Source organism: Hypanus sabinus, chromosome 21 (assembly GCF_030144855.1).
Source record: "Hypanus sabinus isolate sHypSab1 chromosome 21, sHypSab1.hap1, whole genome shotgun sequence".
NCBI classification, from domain to species: Eukaryota; Metazoa; Chordata; class Chondrichthyes; order Myliobatiformes; family Dasyatidae; genus Hypanus; species Hypanus sabinus.
In genome coordinates this window covers 61,170,646-61,191,520 of record NC_082726.1, presented here as the reverse complement: position 1 = coordinate 61,191,520, position 20,875 = coordinate 61,170,646, and the positions used below count along the sequence as shown (strand labels likewise).

Sequence of the window (20,875 nt, the reverse complement as noted above, 5' to 3'; positions counted from 1 at the left end):
CCAGATTTACCAGTAGAGGGCAACAGTGATCAGAATAAATCTGATAAAAACACAAAATGCTGACAAAACTCAGCAGGCCAGATGGCATCTACGGGAGGAGGTAGTGACGACGTTTTGGGGCGAAACCCTTCATCAGGAGTGAAGTAACGTGGGATGGTCGAGGGGGATAAGAAGTGGGGGGAGGGATGAAGTAGAGAGCTGGGAAGTGATAGGCTGAAGGGAAATGGGCTAGGGGGAAGGTGGAGAATTATGGGAAATAAAAGAGAAAGAAAGGTAGGGCTGGGGGGAGATTATAGTGAGGGGAGGAAAAAGAGAGAGAAAGAGAACCAGACTAAAATTATAGATAGGGATGGGGTAAGGGGAGAGCAGGGGTATCAACGGAGCTCTGTGAGTTGAATGTTCATGCTGGCAGGTAGGAGGCTACCTAGACGGGAGATAAGGTATTGCTCCATCGACCTGCGCGTGGCCTCATCTTGACGGTAGAATAAATCTGACTATGTTTTAAACACTGTACCCTCAACATCAAACACTTCAGTGTTCTTACTGGGAGCCTACGTATTATGAGCAGGAATAGGCCACCTCTATTCTGCCTTCCCATTGATAACCTATTGGCCCCTCTTATGAAAAATCAATCACTGCCTCAGATATTCAACAATTCAATTTCCACCACCCTTTTGAGGAATCAGAATAAGGTTTAATATCACCAGCCTATGTCATGAAATTTGTTGTCTTTGTGGCAGTAGTACAATACAATACATAATAGAGAAAAAACTGAATTACAATAAGGGGTTCAATATCCACTCAGAAATCTGAAGGCAGAGGGGAAGAAACTGTTACTGAATAGTTGAGTGTGCCTTCAAGTTTCTGTACCTCCTTCTTGATGGTAGCAGTGAGAACTGAGTACGTTCTTGGTGATGGGGGTCCTTAATGATGAATGCTGTCTTTTTGAGGAATTGCTTCTTGAAGATGTTCTGGATACTATGGAGGCTAGTGCCCATGATGGAGCTGACTAATTTTACAGCTCTCTGCTGCTTATTTCAATCCTGCGCAGTAGCCCCACCCCCACCCCCATACCAGATAGTGATGCAGCCAATCAGAAGGTTCTCCATGGTACATCAGTAGAAATTTACGGGTGTCTTTGGTGACAAACCAAATCTCCTCAAACTCCTAATGAAATATAGCTGCTGTTGTGCCTTCTTTGTAGCTGCATTGGTATGTTGGGCCCAGGATAGATCCTCACAGATATTCACAACCAGGAACTTAAAATTGCTTACTCTTTCCACTTCTGATCCCTTTTTGAGGACTGGTGTGTGTTCCCTCATCTTACCCTTTCTGAAGTCCACAGTCAGTTCTTCGGTCCCACTAAGGTTGAGTGAAAGATTGTTGCGTGACACCACTCAACCAGCTGATATATCTCGCTCTTGTACGCCCTCATCACCATCTGAAATTCTGCCAACAATAGTTGTGTCATCAGCAAATTTATAGATGACATTTGAGCTGTGCCTGGCCGCACAGTCATTGGTGTAGAGAGAGTAGAGCAGTGGACTAAGCACACACCACTGAGGTGCACAGTGTTGATTGTCAGTGACATGAAGATGTTATTTCTGCTCCACACAGATAGTGGTCTTCCAGAAAACCTGTTCCAAAAATCATTTTGCCTCATCTAAAAGAGGCTGGACAAAATTGGGATGTTTACTCTACAGCATCAGTAACTGACAGGAGAGCAGATAGACGTGTATAGATTGAGAAGCCAACCAGAATGTTTTTCCCAGGGTAGAATTGTCAAAGGGAGATGTTTAAATGCTTTAAGAGGAAGAAGGTTTAAAGGTGATGTGTGGGGTAATTTTTTTTTACAGACGGGTGGGTGCCTGAAACAGGCTGTCATGGCCGGTGGTGGAAGCAGATGCAATAGTGGTGTTCAAGAAGCTTTTACATAGGCTCATGATTGTGGCAGGGTGGAGTTACGTCTCTACCAAAGGAGGCTAAAGGCTCTTCTTCCACCTACTGGCCTGCAGGTCACCCTTGGGCAAGGTGTAGCACCTGCTCAAACCCCACCACCGATCTGATCACGTGAAGCCATGGGGGAAGTTGGTGGTCGTATGAGCAGCTGATGCGTATCACAAATCCAGAGTGCCAAGATCTCTGACCAGCTATCCTGGTCCCAACATACTGATGCAGCTATAAAGAAGACAAGACAGCAGCTATATTTCAGTAGGAGTTTTAAGGAGATTTGGTTTGTCATCTAAAACACTTGAAAACTTCTACAGATGTACCGTGGAGTGCATTCTGACTGGCAACATCACTGTCTGGTACGGGGTGGGCCGGTGGGGGCAAGGCTACGACACAGGATCAGAAGGAGCTATGGAAAGTTGTAAAATTAGTCAGCTCCATCTTGAGTACTAGCCTCTGTAGTATCCAAGACGTTTTCAAGGAGTGTTGTCTCAGAAAGGCAGCATCAATTATTAAGGGCCCCCATCACCCAGGGCATGCCCTCTTCTCATTATTACCATCAGGAAGTCGGTACAGAAGCCTGAAGGCACACACTCAGCAACAGCTTCTTCCCCTCTGCCGTCCGATTCCTAAATGGACATAAACCCATGAACGCTACCTCACTTGTTTTAATATTATTTCTGTTTTTGCACTATTTTTAATTTAACAATTTAATACACGCTGACATACTACAAATTAGCAAACTAAAGTGGACTGAAATGGGTAATTTTACATCAGACATTTACCAGATCTTCTACTGTGGGTGGGAACCCTGCAGAAAGAATGGAGTGGCTTAAATTGTCAAAAAAAAAGTATCAAAATCAGTGATTAGATACAACCCCAAAAATGATAGAAGGGTCACAATTCGACCTCAAGGCAAACCTTTCAACATCACAGTGATCCAAGCTTATGCTCCAACCACAGACGCCAAAGAGGATAAAATTATCCAGTTTTATGAAGAACTGCAGCACCTACTGGATATGACACCAAAAAAGGATGTTACATTTATCACTGGAGCTTGGAATGCCAAAGTTGGAAATCACAGAACACCTGGAATAACAGGCAACTTTGGCCTTGGAGTACGTAATGAAACAGGGCATTGGCTGGTAGAATTTTACCTAATTAACTCTCTGGTTATAGTAAACACCCGCTTCCAACAGCCTAAAGGTGGCTCTATACACGGACATCACCAGACAGTCAACACCAAAACCAGATTGACTCTATACTTCACAATCAGAGGTGTGAGAGCTCTATCCAGTCAACTAAAACAAGACCAAGAGCAGATTGTGGCTCAGACCATGAGCTGCTTGTTGCAATATTCAGAATGAAACTGAAAAGCATCAGGAAAACCAACGTACCAACAAAGTTTGATGTTGATAAAATCCCTCAAGAATATGCCATGGAGGTGAAGAACAGATTCAATGAATTAAACCTGGTAGACAGAAAGCCAGAAGAACTATAGATTGAAGTAAGGCGTATTATACAAGAGATGGCAAGAAAAAATATTGCAAACAAAAAGAAGACTAGGAAGGCAAAATGGCTTTCTGGAAGGCTCTACAAGTGTCTGAGCAGTGAAGAGAAGTGAAAACCAATGGAGATTGGAACAAGTACCTCCAACTGAACGCAAAGTTCAAGAAGATAGCAAGGAAAGATAACAAAACTTACTTAAAGGAGCGACAGTGTGGACCATAATAAACTATGGCAAATCCTTTAAGAAATGGGGATACCTGGACATCTGATCTGCCTATGAGAAACTTGTATGAAGATCAAGAAGCAACAGTTAGAACTGAACATGGAACAACAAACTGGTTCAAGACTGGGAAAGGAGTATGACAAGGCTGAATACTGTCATCCTACTTATTTAATCTATATGCTAAATACATCATGAGGAACGCTCGTCTAGAGGACTCAAATGTTGGAATTAAAATTACCAGCCGAAATATTAACAACCACAGCTATGCAGATGATACCACTCTAATGGTTGAAAGTGAGGAGGATCTGAGGAAGCTTCTAATCAAAGTGAAAGAAAAAAGTGCAAAAGCTGGTTTGTTGCTAAATATTAAGAAAACCAAGATTATGTCGACCAGCCCTATTAACTCAATGTTAATTAATGGAAAGGAAGTAGAAGCATTGATGGAGTTTATCTTCCTCGGTTCAAAGATTTCTATAGATGGTAAATGCAGCCACAAAATTCAATGGTGCTTACTTCTGGGGAGGGCAGCAATGGGAAATTTAGATAAAATACTGAAGAGCAGAGACATAACATTGTCTACGAAGATCTGTATAGTCAAGTCTAAGGTATTCCCAGTTGTGATGTACGAGTATGACTGTGAGAGCTGGACTATTAGTAAGGCTGCATGATAACATATTGACATCTTTGAACTTGGATGCTGGAGGAAAGTGTTACGAGTTCATTGAACAGTAAGAAGATCCAACAGGACAATACTTGAAGACTACAGACTGCTCACTAGGAGGCTTGATTATGTCAAATATTTTGGCAACATCATGAGAAGACAGGGTTCCTTGGAGGACTGTCATGTTAGGTAAATCAGAAAGTAAAAGAAGGATAGGACAACAGAGGCTACGATGGATAGATAATATTACTCAGACAATGTGTATGACCTTGGGGATCATAGAAAGGCAATTTCCAACAAGAAGGCTTGGTGTGCAGGAGCCCAGGAGGTCACAAAGAGTCGGATTCAACTTAATGATTGAACAACAAATTTAATATACATATACATACTTACTGTAACTAATTTGTTTATCTTTTCCTTTCTGTATTGCATTGTACTGCTGCCACTAAGTTAACAAATTTCATGATATATGCCGGTGATATTAAACCTGATTCTAATATCACAAGTTCTGGTTATGTAACAATTGATGCCAGGCAATCTCTGAATTGATAATGGCTGGGTTCACCTGTCTTGTAAGGACACTGCCCAGAAGAAGGCAATAGCTAACAACTTATGTAGAAAATTTGTCAAGAACAATCTGAAAAGACCAAGATCACCTGCGTCATATGACATGGCACATAATGAACAAATATGGTTACGGAGAACTATAGAACATGTACAGGCAGAAGGGATAGATTTGTCATCACAGCTGTAGGGGCCATTCCCACACTGACCTGTTATGTGTTCCATCTTCACCTTTTGGAGGGTGATCCCTTATTGTCAGTGACTTTCTAGTTTTCAATTCTTCCCAGAATAGGAAATATCCCCTTCACATCCACAGTGTCAGAGTTCCTTTCAATATTTTACATTTCAAACAAGCTCCATCTCACTGCTCAAGTACCACAAGACTAGCTGGACCTGACCAACTTTATCAAATATATCATGACAGAAATGCATCCAGCAAGATTTGGGGAGATGACAGAAAACCTCAGAACATTGAACAATACAGCACAGTCCAGACCTTTTGGTCTTCAGTGCTGTGCTGAATTTGTAACCTATTCCAAGATTAATCTAATCCTTCCCTCCTACATGGCCCTCTACTTTTCTATCACCCATGTGCCTATCTAAGAGTTCCTTAAATGCCTCTAATAAAACTCCCTGACCATAACCCCTGGCATGGCGTTCCATGCACTCATCACTGTCTCAACTTACCTCTGACATCTCCCCTACACTTTCTGCTGCTCACCTTAAAATTATGCCTCCTCATATAGCCATTTATGCCCTAAGGAAAACGTTTTTGGCCGCCCACTCAATCTATGCCTCTTATCGCCTATCAAGTCACCTCTCATCAGCCTTTGCTCAAGGAGAAAATCCCTAGCTTGCTCAAACTACTCTCATGGGGCCTTATTGATGTAAACTGATCCTCAAAGGTGAGGATGTTTTTGGGAAGGAATTGCATAGCCTGCAGCTTTGGAACGATCAAATACCATTAATCTAGATTGTGACTCTTCCCAGTCTTCCAGTTCACAAAGTCAATTTCTGCTTCAATCGTTTGCTGAACCCTATGTTTATGCCGGAAACAGCGGCAGGTTAGTTAATCCCAGAATCAAAGTGGAAGTAAACACATTATAGTTATATGATGTGGTTCAGTTATATGCCATGGGTTATTGGAAATAAGAGCAGAAGCAGGCTACTATCTCCACCATTGAGGACACCTTCAAAAGGTGATGCCTCGAGAAAGCGGCATCCATCATTAAGGATCTTCACCATCTCTTCTCATTTGTACCATCAGGGAAGAGGTATAAGGGCCTGAAAAGACAGATTTAGGAACAGCTTCTTCTGTTTCACGATTCGATTTCTTTACAGACTATGAACCCATGAACACTACCCCAGTATGTTATGCAACACACACAAAATACTGGAGGAACTCTGCAGGCCAGGCAACATCTATGGAACTGAATAAGCAGTTGAAGAAGGTCTTGGGCCAAGACCCTTTTCAGCACTGAAAAGCAAGGGGAAAGATGACAGAATAAAAAGATGGGGGTGTGGGGAAGGAGGATAGAAGGTGACAGGTGAAGTCAGATGGGTAGGAAAGGTAAAGAGCTGGAGAAGAAGGAATCTGATAGGAGAGGAGAGTAGACCATGGGAGAAAGGGAAGGAGGAGGGGACCCAGGAGGAGGCAATAGGCAGGTGAGAAGAGGTAAGCAGCCAGTGTGGGGAATAGCAGAGGGGAGGGGGGAGAGAAAATATTTTTCACCAAAAAGAGAAATCGATATTCATGCCATCAGGTTGGAGGCTACCTAGATGGAATATAACCTGTTCCTCCTTCACTCTGAGATTGGTCTCACCATGGCACAAGAAGAGGCCGTGGACCGACATGTTGGAACGGGAATGGAAATCAGAATTAAAATATTTAGCAACTGAGAAGCTCCACCTGGAAGGACTGTTTGGGGCCCTGAGTGGAGGTGAGGGAGCAGGTGAACTGGCAGGTATGGCACTTCGGCTGTGTGCAGGTATAAACACCTGCCCATTCCTTCTTCTCCAACCCTTTACTTTTCCTACCAACCTGGCTTCACTTATCGCCTTCTGGCTATCCCCCTTCCCTCCCCCCAGGTTTTTATTCTGTCAACTTTTTTTTCGCAATCCTGAAGAAGGTTCTCAGTCCAAAATGTTGACTGTTCATTTCCATAGATGCTCTCTGACCTGCTGAGTTCCTTCAGCATTTTGTGTGTGTTACTTTGGATGTCTAGCATCTGCAGAATTTCTCCTGTTTACTTTGCTTATTTGGACTACTTTTTATATATTTCTTATTGCAACATAGTAATTTTTGTCTTGCATTGTACTGTGGCTGTAAAACAAAAAAAATCATGACATATCAGTGATAATAAACCTGATTCTGATTCTCTGCTCCTCAAGCCTGCTTCAATGTTCAATATGATTGTGGCCAATCTGATTGCTCTTGCTACTTTTCTGTTGATCCTCTTAAGTCCTCGATTCCCCTCATTCCGAAGAGCTGTTGAATGAACTTTGAACTTATTCCAAAACTACGACTTCACAGCTCTTAGGGTTCAGAATTCTAACATCCTCCTCGTCTGTCTTAGGTAGGTGACGCTAACTTTGCCTCAATGTAGGATCACTCATGAGAGGAAGCATTCTCTTGAAATCCTATCTATCAACATGATCACCTCTCTCTGTTCTAAACTCCAAATTCAGTGGAGGAGGCTCTATGCCTAGTCAAAGGTGATCCACTCCAGTAGATGTATGCATGGTGATTTGAGAAATCCTTGACAATCTCGTAATAGATGTGTGCTAATTCGCTTGTGATTCGGGTCAGATGTCCTTGGTAGGAAACTGTTACATCATGAGGTTTTGAATTATATAACATCGTGATTGCTGACTCTGCTCAGCCATTCCTGCAAGACACACATTTTAAGATTTATGCTGCTGTCAGTAACAGTGTGAGAAAGCAGTTTACCAGGCAAACATTGCAGAAGCACCCAAACAAGCACTTGTAGAAGCACACTCAGTGGCTACTTTATTAGGTACACTTGCTCGTTAATGCAAAATCTAATCGGCCAATCAGGCATAGAAGCATGCAGACATGGTCAAGAGGTGCAGTTGTTCAAACCAGGTTGGGAAAGAAATGTGATCTAAATGCCTTTGACAATGGAATATTTTGTTGGTGCCAAATGGGGTGGTTTGACCATCTCAAAAACTGCCGGTCTCCTGGGATTTTCACACACAACCCCTAGTCCAGGAGTTCCCAACCTGGGGTCCTAGGAACCCCTGCCCTGGAGAATGGTGCAAGAAATAAAAAAGCATCCAGTGAGTGGCAGTTCTGTGGTCAAAAATTCCTTGTTATTGAGAGAAGTCAGAGAGTGGCCAGACAGGAAGATGATGGTAACTCACGTAACCACGTGTTACAACAGCGGTGTGCAGAAGAGCATCTCTGTAAGTGCAACACGCTAAACCCTGATGTGAATGGGCTACAGCAGCAGAAGACCACAAACATATAGAAATACACTCAGTGGCCACTTTCTTAGGTATCTCCAGAATCTATAAGCTCAGGCTATGAACCTAATGCTGGGACGTAACACTAACTGAAAAATTCAGCTGAATGACTGCTAGCTTGTGGTAATGTTTTGATTTATTTCATAATGTTTAAGACACACACAAGCCCAAGAAAATCTAGATTTTGTTCTCCCTGAAATAAAGCACAATAAATGAATAGTTTAAAATTTTAATGAATACATTGACAATGAGTTCGGCATTCTTTAAACACAAATGCATACAGTATGTGTATGTACAGAAGATCTGGTACATTATAATACATTTGAACAGTGTTGATAAGCAGAATTAAGGAAACAAAACTGACACTGTCTTTTTGGACAAGATGGCACCACAGAACGTTATCTGTTGGATCAGCTTACTTCTAGACAGTTTCTGACACCGGAGTTGGCGATTTGCAGTGAAACAACTGTGAAAACAATCTCTTTGTATGGCTCCATGGACTGCCAAAAGGGCAAGGGAGAGGGTGGGGTGAGGCGTGTTTCATAGCTGAATATTTCCCACCTGGTAGTGTCAGTCTCTACTCCCTAGCTGTTAAGGCACTGCACTGGACAAGGAGCTGAAATAGTTTCAATAAGCAAGCAATGGCCCAGGTTTAGTGGTCTCGTGGACTGTAGGGTGTGCACGACAAGACAGACTTATGAACGTCACAATTCCCTTATGATAGACAAATGTTTATTATCGGAGTTGTGATGGCAGATCAAAAGGATCACCAGCTAGATTGGAAGATGGACCTTTTGGATTATTTAAAAGTCAGACCTCGGCTCTGAATTGGAGCAAAGAGGAGGTGATTGGAGAACGGATGGTAGCTGTGGATTCAAGACAGAAATTTACTGCAGCGTTTCACCCTGTTTTGTTTTGGCACATATAAAGAGTAGTGGTAGTTATCCACTGCAGCGCAATGCTGTGATTTCCCACTACTCAAGTGGCTAACACTGGTGCCTAGTGCAGTGAGCGAGGCAGGGATGAAGTGAAATTAAGATCACAGTGCATGTTTGAACAAAACACTGACACGGAGCTTTCCATCAGGAGCAGCTTTGGTATACGTTTAAAGATTTTGGATATTGTAAAAGGAAAGTGAAACTGATAGGTGGACTAGGCTCAGATGTACACTATGCCATGAATGTTTGTCCATAGAGGCTGTTTCTTTTGAGGTTCTTTATTTCCTCAGGTGGAATGACCAGCGATTCATGTGAAAAAGATGACAGAATTATACAGAGTGAACACACGTTTCAAAACATCTCAAGTGACTACAAACGTTAACAGATCCATTCCTGTTTACCAGAGTATTTGTAACCATTTGGCTCTTATGTGCAGAGAGGAGAAATTCTTCTTTGGAATACTGCATGAGGGAATGCAAAATGCATGGGACTGAATGGCCTGGAGATTAATGTAATTAGTGGAAACTAAATAATTCACAACCACCCGCAATGAGTTGGGCTTTCATTTTTAAGGGCCTGGTCTGCTGTGGTGACGTAATTATGTAAAGGGTTTTAGCACACTTTTTGTCTTCAAGTTTTTGGTGTTCAATACTAGTTGCTACAGATTTTCTGAAAGATAAAACACCTCTGCTGTTTTATTTGTGAAAACCTACAAGTGCAACTGTTAACTGCTAACCCCTCACTCACAGACACACACATATGGTGCATTTACAACCAATGATGAATTTCCTCCCCACTTTGGTTAAAAGTATTCTTGACAATGGATGGCTGCTATTAACTACACTGCAGATTGAGTCGTACCTGGAATAGACTGACATTTGGGCTGAAGGTGCAAAATAATCTTATTAACATGAGGCGACATTTAAATTGATAAATTGACCCTGAAAGAAAACCATGAGGACTGTTCTGCCACAACACATACACATACAGTGAAGCATAGAAAACAACCCATTCATAACATAAGGCGGCAATTCACCCTCAATCTGGAGCTAGCTACCTAACCCGCACCTGATGGGACTTGAATGAATTGTATCCTGGAGACACAAGTTATAGCTATTGTTCGATATTAATATTTAGCTGCCATTTCCTCTCTCTTACACAGTATTTTAGAGTTTTACATGGCATTTACAGTGAAGAAGCAGAGCCTGGTGGTCCATATCGGTGTTCGTGCCCATTCATAAGCTCAGCCTTTCTTCAACCCAACACCAGCATGTTCTTTCCTGTATCTTCCTTCTCCTTAAAATACTGCACCTTGAATTGGCAAGTTCAATCGTCCCTTGAGTAAACCGTCCTTTCCCTAAATCAGTTAAACAACTACTGCCATACATTAATGGCCTCACATTCCTAGCCTTTTGTTTGTTCATTGATTCGATTATATTTCTCTGTTCTACTGTGAATGCCCAAAAAAAAATCCCAAGGTAGCATATGGTAATCAATGTGTACTTGGATAATCAATTTACTTTGAAGTTGCAAATGGAAAAATCTTCTCCATGCTTCCCCCCTCCAATCCAATTAATGACATCTTTTATGCTGGTAGAGTTTGAACCTCTAATAAATACTTAAATCTGGACTATGATCCCAAGGCCTGAATAAATCCAACCTAGTTGTTAATAATCTGGAATTTTAAAACTTTGTAATAAGTTTTAAATTCCAGATTATTAACAATTAGGTGGCATTTATTCAGGTCTTAGAATCATAATCCAGATATCTGTAATAACACCTCAGAACCACTTGTCCTTCAGGGTGAAAAAATGGCCTACCATTGTGGTTCAGTCGAGATGCTGTCTGAAATGGGCAAGAAAGCCATGATGCTCATGGTCAGTTAGGGATGGACAAGAGTTATTGTCCCTGACAATGATGCCGTGGTCCTGTATAATGAATAAATACGCAGTTTTTGCCTTGATGGCAGTCAAGAACTTCATGAAATCCCATAGCTGACAGAAGTAAACACCAAGTAAAGCTGATTATCGTATGGCTTTCATATTCCAAAGATAATAAACTCAAGTTTAAGTTCTGAATTGTCCAAAAGACCATGGCTCCTGAAATAAAATACCAGCAACATCATAATATAGTCACTCATAAATGCAATCAAGCAATAAGAATATTGGGGTGGAGATTCACCTCCAGTTCATGTGCAGTATCTGTGTATTATACACTGCCTCTATTGACTTTTAACAGAACCAACTACTGGGAGCAGAATATAACACATGGGCACTTCTAACTCTAACCTGTGTACAGGATGCAAGCAACTGGATGAATTCCTACCCACACATACTTTACAGAGTTAAACAGAATATACAATTTGGCGTGAGATGACTGCAGACAGGTTTTGAAGATGTTTGCGACCTGATGTGAATAGCAAAGGCAGCTCCCACCCTCTGATCTATGCATCTTTTTCTGTTCCAGCTCCCTCAGACCGATGAAGTGTTTAGGCCCAACGTTGACTGTTTAATCTTTTCCATGAATGATGACTGGCCTGCTGAGTCCCTTCAGCATTTTCTGTGTGTTGCTAATCTTTAGTGCAAGCCGAGTCAGATCTCAGCTGACTCTGGAGGGAAGTACAGAGACACAGAATTTTACACCACGCCAGTAAGACATCTAAAACCTGCCCCGTCCGCAGCACTTGTCTCTTAGTTGTTTTATAATCCTATAGATTTCAACAGTAAGGCAACTCATCTCATCCAGCTCACACTGTAAATGTAACTGCTAGTTAAGATTTGTAATAACTATGCTATTCCAGGACTCGCAGCAGACGTAATGAAACCCAGGATATACATCAGAATCCATCAACCACCTGATGTTGTCCAAATAGTCCCTAGATCTTCCTTTATTCCTCACTCTCTACCTGTCCATATGAACAAATACACTCAGTGGCCACTTCATTAGGAACATTTGTACCCCTGCTCATTAATTCAAATATCTCATCAGCCAATCATGTGATATCAATTCAAGGCATAAAAGCATGCAGATGTGGTCAAGAGGTTCAGCTGTTGTTCAGACCAAACATCAGAATGGGGAAGGAAGGTGATCTAAGCGACATTGGCTGTGGAATGATTATGGGTGCCAGATGGGGTGGTTTGCGCATCTCAAAAACTGCTGATTTTCACACACAACATTCTCCAGAGTACACAGAGAATGGTGCAAAACAACAAAAAAGACACCCAGTGAGTGGCAGTTCTGTGCGTGAAAATGCCTTGTTAATGAGAGAGGTCAGAGGAGATTAGCCAGACTGGTTCAAGCAGACAGGAAGGAGACAGTAACTCAAATAATCATGAAATACAACAGTTGTGTGCAGAGGGGCATTTCTGAACCTTGAAGTGGTGGGCTACAGCAGCAGAAGACCATGAGCATACACTAAGTGCCCACTTTATTAGGTACAAGGCATACCTAATAAAGTGGCCACTGAGGCTCTGAAATAGAAAAGGCAATGATAGTCTTGGGAGATTTCAACATGCAGGTCGATTGGGAACATCAGGTTGGTAAAGGATCTCAAGAGAGTGAGTTTGTTGAATGCCTACTAGATGGCTTTTTAGAGCAGTTTGGCACTGAACTCGCTAGGGAATCAGCTACACTGAATTGGATGTTATGTAATGAATCAGAGGTGATTAAGAAGCTTAAGGTAAAAGAACCCTTAGGAAGCAGTGATCACAATATTATTGAGTTCAACTTAAAATTTGATAGGGAGAAAGTAAAGTCTGACATGGCAGTACTTCAGTGGAGTAAAGGAAATTACAGTGGTATGAGAGAGGAGTTGGCCGAAGTAAATTGGAAGGAGTTGCTGGGAGGGTTGACAGCAGAGCAGCAATGAGGTGAGTTTCTGAGAAAAATAAGATAAATGCAGAATAGATGTATTCCAAAATTAAAGAAATACTCAAATGGCAATATAGTACAACTATGGCTGACAAGGGAAGTCAAAGCTAGTGTAAATGCAAATGAGAGGGCGTACATCAAAGCAAAAATTAGTGGGAAGATAGAGAATCAGGAAGCTTTTAAAAATCTACAGGAGCAACTAAAATAATCATCTGGGGGGAAAGATGAAATATGAAAGCAAACTAACAAACAATATCAAAGTAGGTAGTGAAAGTTTTTTCAAGTGTGTAAAAAATAAAAGAGAGATGAGAGTGGATAAAGGACCACTAGAAAATTAGGCCAAAGAAATAATGACAGGGGACAAGGAGATGGCAGGTGAACTAAATGAGTATTTTGCATCAGTCTTCACTGTGGAGGGCACTAGCAGTGTGCCAGATGTTGAAGGGTGTGAGGGGAGAGAAGTGAGTGCAGTTGCTATTACAAGGGAGAAGGTGCTCAAAAAGCTGAAAGAGCTAAGGGTGCATAGGTCACTCAGACCTGATGAACTGCACCCTAGGGTTCTGAAAGAGGTAGTTGTAGAGATTGTGGAGGCATTAGTAATGATCTTTCAAAAATCACTGGACTCTGGTATGGTGCCAGAGGACTGGAAAATTAAAAAAGTCACTCCACTCTTAAAGGAGGAAGGCAGCAGAAAGGAAATTATAGACCAGTTAGCCTGACCTCAGTGGTTGAGAAGATATTGGAGTCAGTTGTTAAGGATTTACGGAGTACTTGGTGACACAGGAAAAGGTAGGACAAAGTCAGCATGGTTTCCATAAGGGAAGATCGTGCCTTACAAATCTGTTGGAATTCTTTGAGGAGATTACAAGTAGGATAGATAAAGGCTATGCAGCGGATATTGTATATGTGGACTTAACGAAGGCCTCTGACAAGGTGCCACACACGAGGCTGCTTACCAAATTAAGAGTTCATGGTATTACAGGGAAGCTACTGGCATGGTTAGAGCATTGGCTGATTGGTAGGAGGCAGCAAGAGGGAATAAAAAGATTCCTTTCTGCTTGGCTGCCAGTAACTAATGGTGTTCCACACAGGTCAGTGTTGGGACCATTTCTTTTTATGCTGTATATCAATGTTTTAGATGATGGAATAGATGGTTTTGTTGCCAAGTTTAGATGATACTAAGGTTGGTGGAGGGACAGGTAGTGTTCAGGAAACAGGAAGGCTACAGAAGGACTTAGACAAATTAGGAGAAAGGGCAAGAAAGTGGCAAATGAAATACAATGTTGGAAAATACATGGTCATGCACTTCAGTAGTAGAATTAATTGTGCAGACTATTTTCTAAATGGGGAGAAAATACAAGAATCTGAAATGCAGAGCGACTTAGGAGTCCTTGTGCAAACACCCTAAAGGTTAACTTGCAGGTAGAGTCAGTGGTGAAGAAGCCAAATGCAATGTTAGCATTCATTTCAAAAGGCCTAGAATACAAGAGCAAGGATGTGATGCTGAGGCTTTATAAGGCACTGGTGAGGCCTCACCTTGAGTATTGTGAACAGTTTTGGGCTCTTCATCTGAGAAAAGATGTGCTGGCATTGGAGAGGTTCACAAGGATGATTCTGGGAATGAAAGTATTATCATATGAGAAACAAATGATGGTTCTGGGTCAATACTCACTGGAATTTAGAAGGATGAGGGGGGACCTCATTAAAACCTTTCAAATGTTAAAAGACAGATGTGGAAAGGATGTTTCCCATGGTGGAGGAATTTAGGACAAGAGGACACAGCCTCAGAATAGAGGTGCATCCATTGAAAACAAGAGATGCAGAAAAATTTCTTTAGCTAGAGGGTGGAGAATTTGTGGAATTTGTTATCCCAGGCAGCTGTGGAGGCCAGGTTGTTGGGTGTACATAAGACAGCGATTGGTAAGTTCTTGAATGCACATGGCTGTGGGGCTTGGAAGGGGAAAAAAGTATTAGCCACAAGAGAATGGTGGAGCAGACTCGATGGGCCAACTGGCCTAATGCTGCTCCTATGTCTTATGGTCTTATGGTTTTAAATGCATCTTGAATAGCAAGAATTGTGACCATAAAACTATCACAAACCCCACCTGATTTATTAATGTACCTAATGTTCAGTAAGGGAAGGAAGCTACTTTTAGCGTGGCTTGGCTTATATGTGACTCCAGACCCAACAGTCTGGTTATCTCTTAATCTATTTGATTTACTTATAGATACAACAATAGAACAGGCCCTTGCAGCCTAACGAGCCACACCGCCTAGCAACCCACCGATTCAACTCTAGCCTCATCACAGGACCATGTACAATGACCAATTAACCTACTAACCAATACATCTTTGGACTGTGGGAGGAAACTGGAACACCCGGAGGAAACCCACAAAGTCATGGGGAACCATACGAACTCCTTATAAACAGCGCTGGGACTGAAGTGTGTACTCCGATGCCCTGAGCTCTAATAGCATCGTGCTGACCGCTATGGTACCGTGGCACCTTGTGGAATAACTTTAGGAGCCGGTTAGCTCAAGAATGCATCATAGATGCTGACCTAACTGATCACGCTCGGTCCACCTCTAATGAACACATTCAGAATAAACCATCTGTCTTGAGTTAAAGTAATTGCCTTAAAAAAGTACTTGTATTCTCTTGGCAGTTGGTCTACAAATTCTGCTTTATCCTGTTTATTCAGAGTGTTGATGTCCCAAGCTGGTGTTACAGTAATTCACATCTTCAGATCAAAAAGAACAATTAACCTATACTGTACTATTAGAGCAAGGACTGTTAAGGATGGGGAACAGCTTCTTCCCCCAGGCCATGACACTACTGAATTCCCTACCACCATCCAGATCTGACCATGTACAAAGCACCAGTAACATTACAGTGTTTACTTTTAAACTTGTGTCATGAATGGACCTTGTTACTTGTTAATTTATTTCCTGGGTCAGCTGTACTATAAAGTGTTGCCCTAACCATTATGCTGCCATGAGTTGTGTGTGAGTTAAATGTTGTGCACCTTGGTCTGGAGGAATGTTGTTTCTTTTGGCGGTATACAACTTCAACTTGAAACCAAAGTCTTTCCCTTTAGATAAGACAGCTCGGCCAGTGGATACAGGATAGGACTGAATGAGATGGGAAGAGAACGTTAACATGTTCAGGTCAAATGCTCCAGCTGCTCTTTATAAAAAAAATTGCAAAATAAAATCTAGCAGCTCTGCCATCACTTTTTTTTGTTTTTTGATATTTTTGTGCAAAAATAAACAAACTTTAAAGCTCTTTTCACTTGTTTAACATAAAGAAATGCTGCCCTAAAAAAATGAGCTACCTTCAAATATTAAATGCACATACGCTTGTGTTAGAGCATAAACTAGTCTCTGAAAATTTAATACAGGAACAGAAAGTGCTGGAATCAGTTGGTAGGTCAGGCAGCATCTGCGGAGAGAAGAAAACAAGGTCAATGCTTCAGGTCATGACGCATTACTGAGGATCACTGACCTGTAACATTACATTGTAGTCTCTCCATAGATGGTCTCTATTTTACTGAATACTTCTGGCATTATCTGTTTTTATTCTCACTTTTTTGAGTTGTTTTAATCCCCTACAATTATTCTATTGAAAAGCAGCCTCTGAAGATGTTCTAAAGTCCTTCGTATCTCACAAGTACTATAAGCCCTTATATCATGACTCCATATGCAAGTATGTATAGCATTTATTCACACTGATAAATTATTCTATATATATAGTCTTTATAGATTCTCCACTCCTCCACTGTCTAAGAACATAGATTCCTTCATCTTTTCACACAGTCCTGCCAATGCAAACCCATGTCTTACTCAGCTTTAAGTAGTAAGTCCAAAGTCACTGTTCCCTGCTCCTTACATGAAACAATTAATTAATCAATCATCCCTCAATAAAAGTAGAGGCACAAAAGACTACAGGTATTCAAATCTGGTGCAACAACCAAATGCAGGAGGAACGCAGCAAGTCAGGCAGCATCTGTGGAAGGAAATGGACAGTGAATCAGAGCATCGACTGCCCATTTCCCTCCTTTGATGCTGCCTGACCTGCTGAGTTCCTCCAGCATCCTGCCTGTCACTTTCAGTGTTAAGTAAATCCTAACTATCAAATCTACTGCACTCTTCACTATTCGTATACTCAGAGAATGCTACAAAGACACACACATGAACGATCTGCCCATTCAGAAAGTTAGATAAGAGATCTATTCTCAACTCATTACAGGCATGAGTGAATAAGTGAATATTAAAAAAAGTTATGTGTTTGTGTGTGTGTGTGTGGGGGGGGGGGGGGGAGTAGATGGAAGAAGAGAGGGACCAAGCATTTGCCTGCTATTGATATTCTAAGTAATCCCCTATGAAGTCTGCTGCAGGATCAAGTTTACTTAAGTTTTATAGAGCATACAAAGGCCAGGTTTCTAGTAAATTCTAAGAAGAATGTGTGAGCTTTTTTCATGATCTAGTCTTGCTGGTTTTTTGATAAAAGCTCTTTTGTTAAGCTGTTGCAGTATCATCTCTGGTCTGGTGGAATTCTCTGAAAGGCTGAAGTTGGCTTTGGACTGCAGTGTGAACAACAGACAGCAGAGCCTAACTTTGGAGATCTGTCATTATCTAAACACAGGTAAGAACAGCAATCAAGTTCCCTCTGTTACTGGCCCCTCTGGTCAATTAATCCAGCAGCTACACAACCCAACAAAGCTATATTGCTCCTTCAGCACCCTCAGTACTGAGTGTCCATGCGAGAGCAGCCAAGAGCATGTAAAGATCCATTCATGTAATCATCATGTGTCATGGACTACACCAATGGATACAAAAACATTAAATGATCTTGAATCTGCTCTCTGATTAGTCCCTAAACTGTTCTTAAACAAACCAAGAACTCAGCATTGCATGACTATTGATTACTTTAGCCAAAGGGTGGTGAATCTGTGGAATTTATTGCCACAAATGGCTGTGGAAACCAAGGAATTGGGTATATTTAAAGTGGAGGTTGACAGTTCTCGATTAGCAAGGGTATCACAAGTTCCAGGAAGAAGGCAGCAAAATAGGGTTGAGAAGAATCATAAATCAGCCATGGGCAGACACGATGCACCAAATGGCCTGATTCTGCTCCTATTTCTTACAGTTTTATGAACATGAAACTTGTGCTGAACAAACTTGTCAGAGAAATACCAAAATGTATGCCTAAAAGAACAGAGGGGGCAAATTCAAAATCTATATAAGGACTGATCCTCATAATGAAGGACTCGATGCATTATGATTAACATTAAGGACAATCCATTAAGAATGCTTTGGTAAACCAAAAGATTACTTTTACACTGCAGGAGAACATTTTAATGACTTGAAATCTACAAGTTGGTTTGGCAGTACTGAGGTCTACATGTTGTTGGTGATCCATGCTGAGTCAGTACTTTCCTCGAGCTATTTTGATGGAGATTTGCTTATTTACATTAATTTGGTTAACTTTCTCTAAACAGGTGGACAGAGGAATGTGCTAAGCATTTCTGTACTCAATACCACCAACAATAACTGCTAGCAGCAGTTTCACAAATACTTAATAAATTGAACCGTTAACATTCAGAAAACCAGTCAGCACATTTCTGTCCTGCTACCATCCCTATTACATTAAAAAATTTGTTACTTAATGACCAAAGTGCGGTTTTATCCTCAAAGCAGACTACAATGTCGTCGGGTTTGGAGGCTTGTATGCCTCAATGACCCAGAGAGCTATGTTGGCTGGAGTCAGGATCTTGTGCTTTGGCTCTTTGTAGGGTCACCTATGCCAAACAGGTCAAAGGGTAGAGGTCAGACGAAGAGTAGTCCACCGGTCCTCCAGGCTCAGGGGTTCAGGTCAGGGCTAACAACCCTGACTGGTCAAAAAAAGAAATTGTTACGGAAACAGCAATGAAGATGGAAGACCCTCACTGCTCCCTTAAGCCCCAATGGTGTAACAAGTAGTAAGTAAGTATGGTTTTATATAATGGGATATGGTTCCTTGAAAAGTTACATTTACACTCTATTCATTTAGAGGCAACAGTACAAAGGAAGAACTCCCTTGTGACTTGTGCATGTATAAATAGAACAAATAGCTCTGAGACTTGGTTGTCGAGCTTCTGGTAAAATGGTAAACTTACCGAGCACTAACTTTGTTACCTTCTGTTGATATGTGCAGTCAACAGGCCAAACTCTAGTGTTAAATCCAAACGCATAATATGTCTCTTAGCATAGGGAAAATGCCAATCTGATATTTTATCGTGGAAAAGATATAGGATTCCTCAAAGCCTACTCTACACAATATTTAGCTGGACTGCAGTGAAACAAACTCTGAGACATAAGTTTGTTTTGAACTGATATTAAATTTGCTGTACTTCCAATAGTCTCTGTCCTTTTCCCTTGTGTTTTGACTGCAGAATAACACAGGGTGAAGCTCAGGCAGGAAACCGAAGCTAGAACAGCTATGACTTCTTCTGTGATCTCCAATCAAACACACCACAACCCATGGTTAATCTTTGGCATGATCCCACTCATTTCCTCTTTACCACTTCTGCACTCTCTATTCTGTCTCAACATCGCACGCGGCTTATCAAAAACAAGGAAAGGACAGGGTTCTGACAGTCGACACTGTGGGGCCAGCCTGCCCCAGCACCGATACCATCAGTGTTTCCAGGAACGGGTAGTGTCAGTCAACACCACCTAATGGAGAGCGCAGTGGGAAGCGTGAACATGGAAGAGTGTAATCCTATCAAAAGTCAGTCCACAGTTGGTGTCAAGTCACCCCAAACCGTTTTGACAAAAAATCTTAACACCATCCATGCCTGACGTGACTCCATTCATCCCGTTACTGGGCCCAAGCTTATGCAGCCTTTAAACCCTTCTTTCTACTCAGGTAGGTCTCATAGAAGAAGCAGCAAAAGAGCAGGAAGTAGCTAAAATACATAATGGAAGACAGGATGATATTTTCAAAGAAAGAAGGGCAAAGGCCCTCCTCCATCCACATGTAAATCAGCACGTTCACCAGCATTCCCATTACCATCTGCATTATCTGGGTGAGGGTAATCAGCATGGCAAACCGGCGTGGCACGTGGAAGCCCGCTGCACGCAGGGTGTAGTACGAGTACATGAAGGCGTGGACACCATAGTTCATTGTCATGAACCAGCCGCCTCCTGCGACCATATCTTTGTAGGAGTACCAGGAGTAGAGCAAGACTGTGATGTGGTGATACCAGTGTAAGAATATCAGCTTCTGTTTCCGTAGGACGATGAATACTGTATCACCTGCAACAGAAGCCATCAGACAAATTCAGCAAATCTCAGCAGGGAAACCACAAAATTATTTTTCTCACAGCCTGACTTGTGTATTCTGTAATTTATTGCACACAGTCCAATTTACTTTATGTATCTTTTATGTAGAGATGCAGCATGGAATAGGCCCTTCTGGCCCAATGAGCTGGGCCAACACGTCATTGTAACAGGACAATTTATAATGACCAATTAACCTCCTAACCAATATATCTTTGGAATGTGGGAGGAAACCGGAGCACCCAGTGGAAACCCACGTGGTCACGGGGAAGACATAAAAACTCCTCAGAAAAAGGGCTGGAACTGACTCTGAACGCCTGCACCACGAGTTGTACCAGCATTGTGCTAACC

General features: G+C 41.8%; 1 protein-coding gene across 1 annotated transcript in view; it reads right to left on the bottom strand.

The window, feature by feature from the left end:
- Positions 1–8,608: 8,608 nt before the first annotated feature.
- The window catches only part of LOC132379110 (elongation of very long chain fatty acids protein 6-like), a 167,893-nt gene continuing 155,626 nt past the window's right edge, over positions 8,609–20,875 (bottom strand). Inside the window, exon 6 of the mRNA XM_059946691.1 lies at positions 8,609–20,500. Within this exon, the coding sequence (XP_059802674.1) occupies positions 20,079–20,500 (422 nt within the window). The 3' untranslated portion in view covers positions 8,609–20,078. The remainder of the gene's footprint in view (positions 20,501–20,875) is intronic.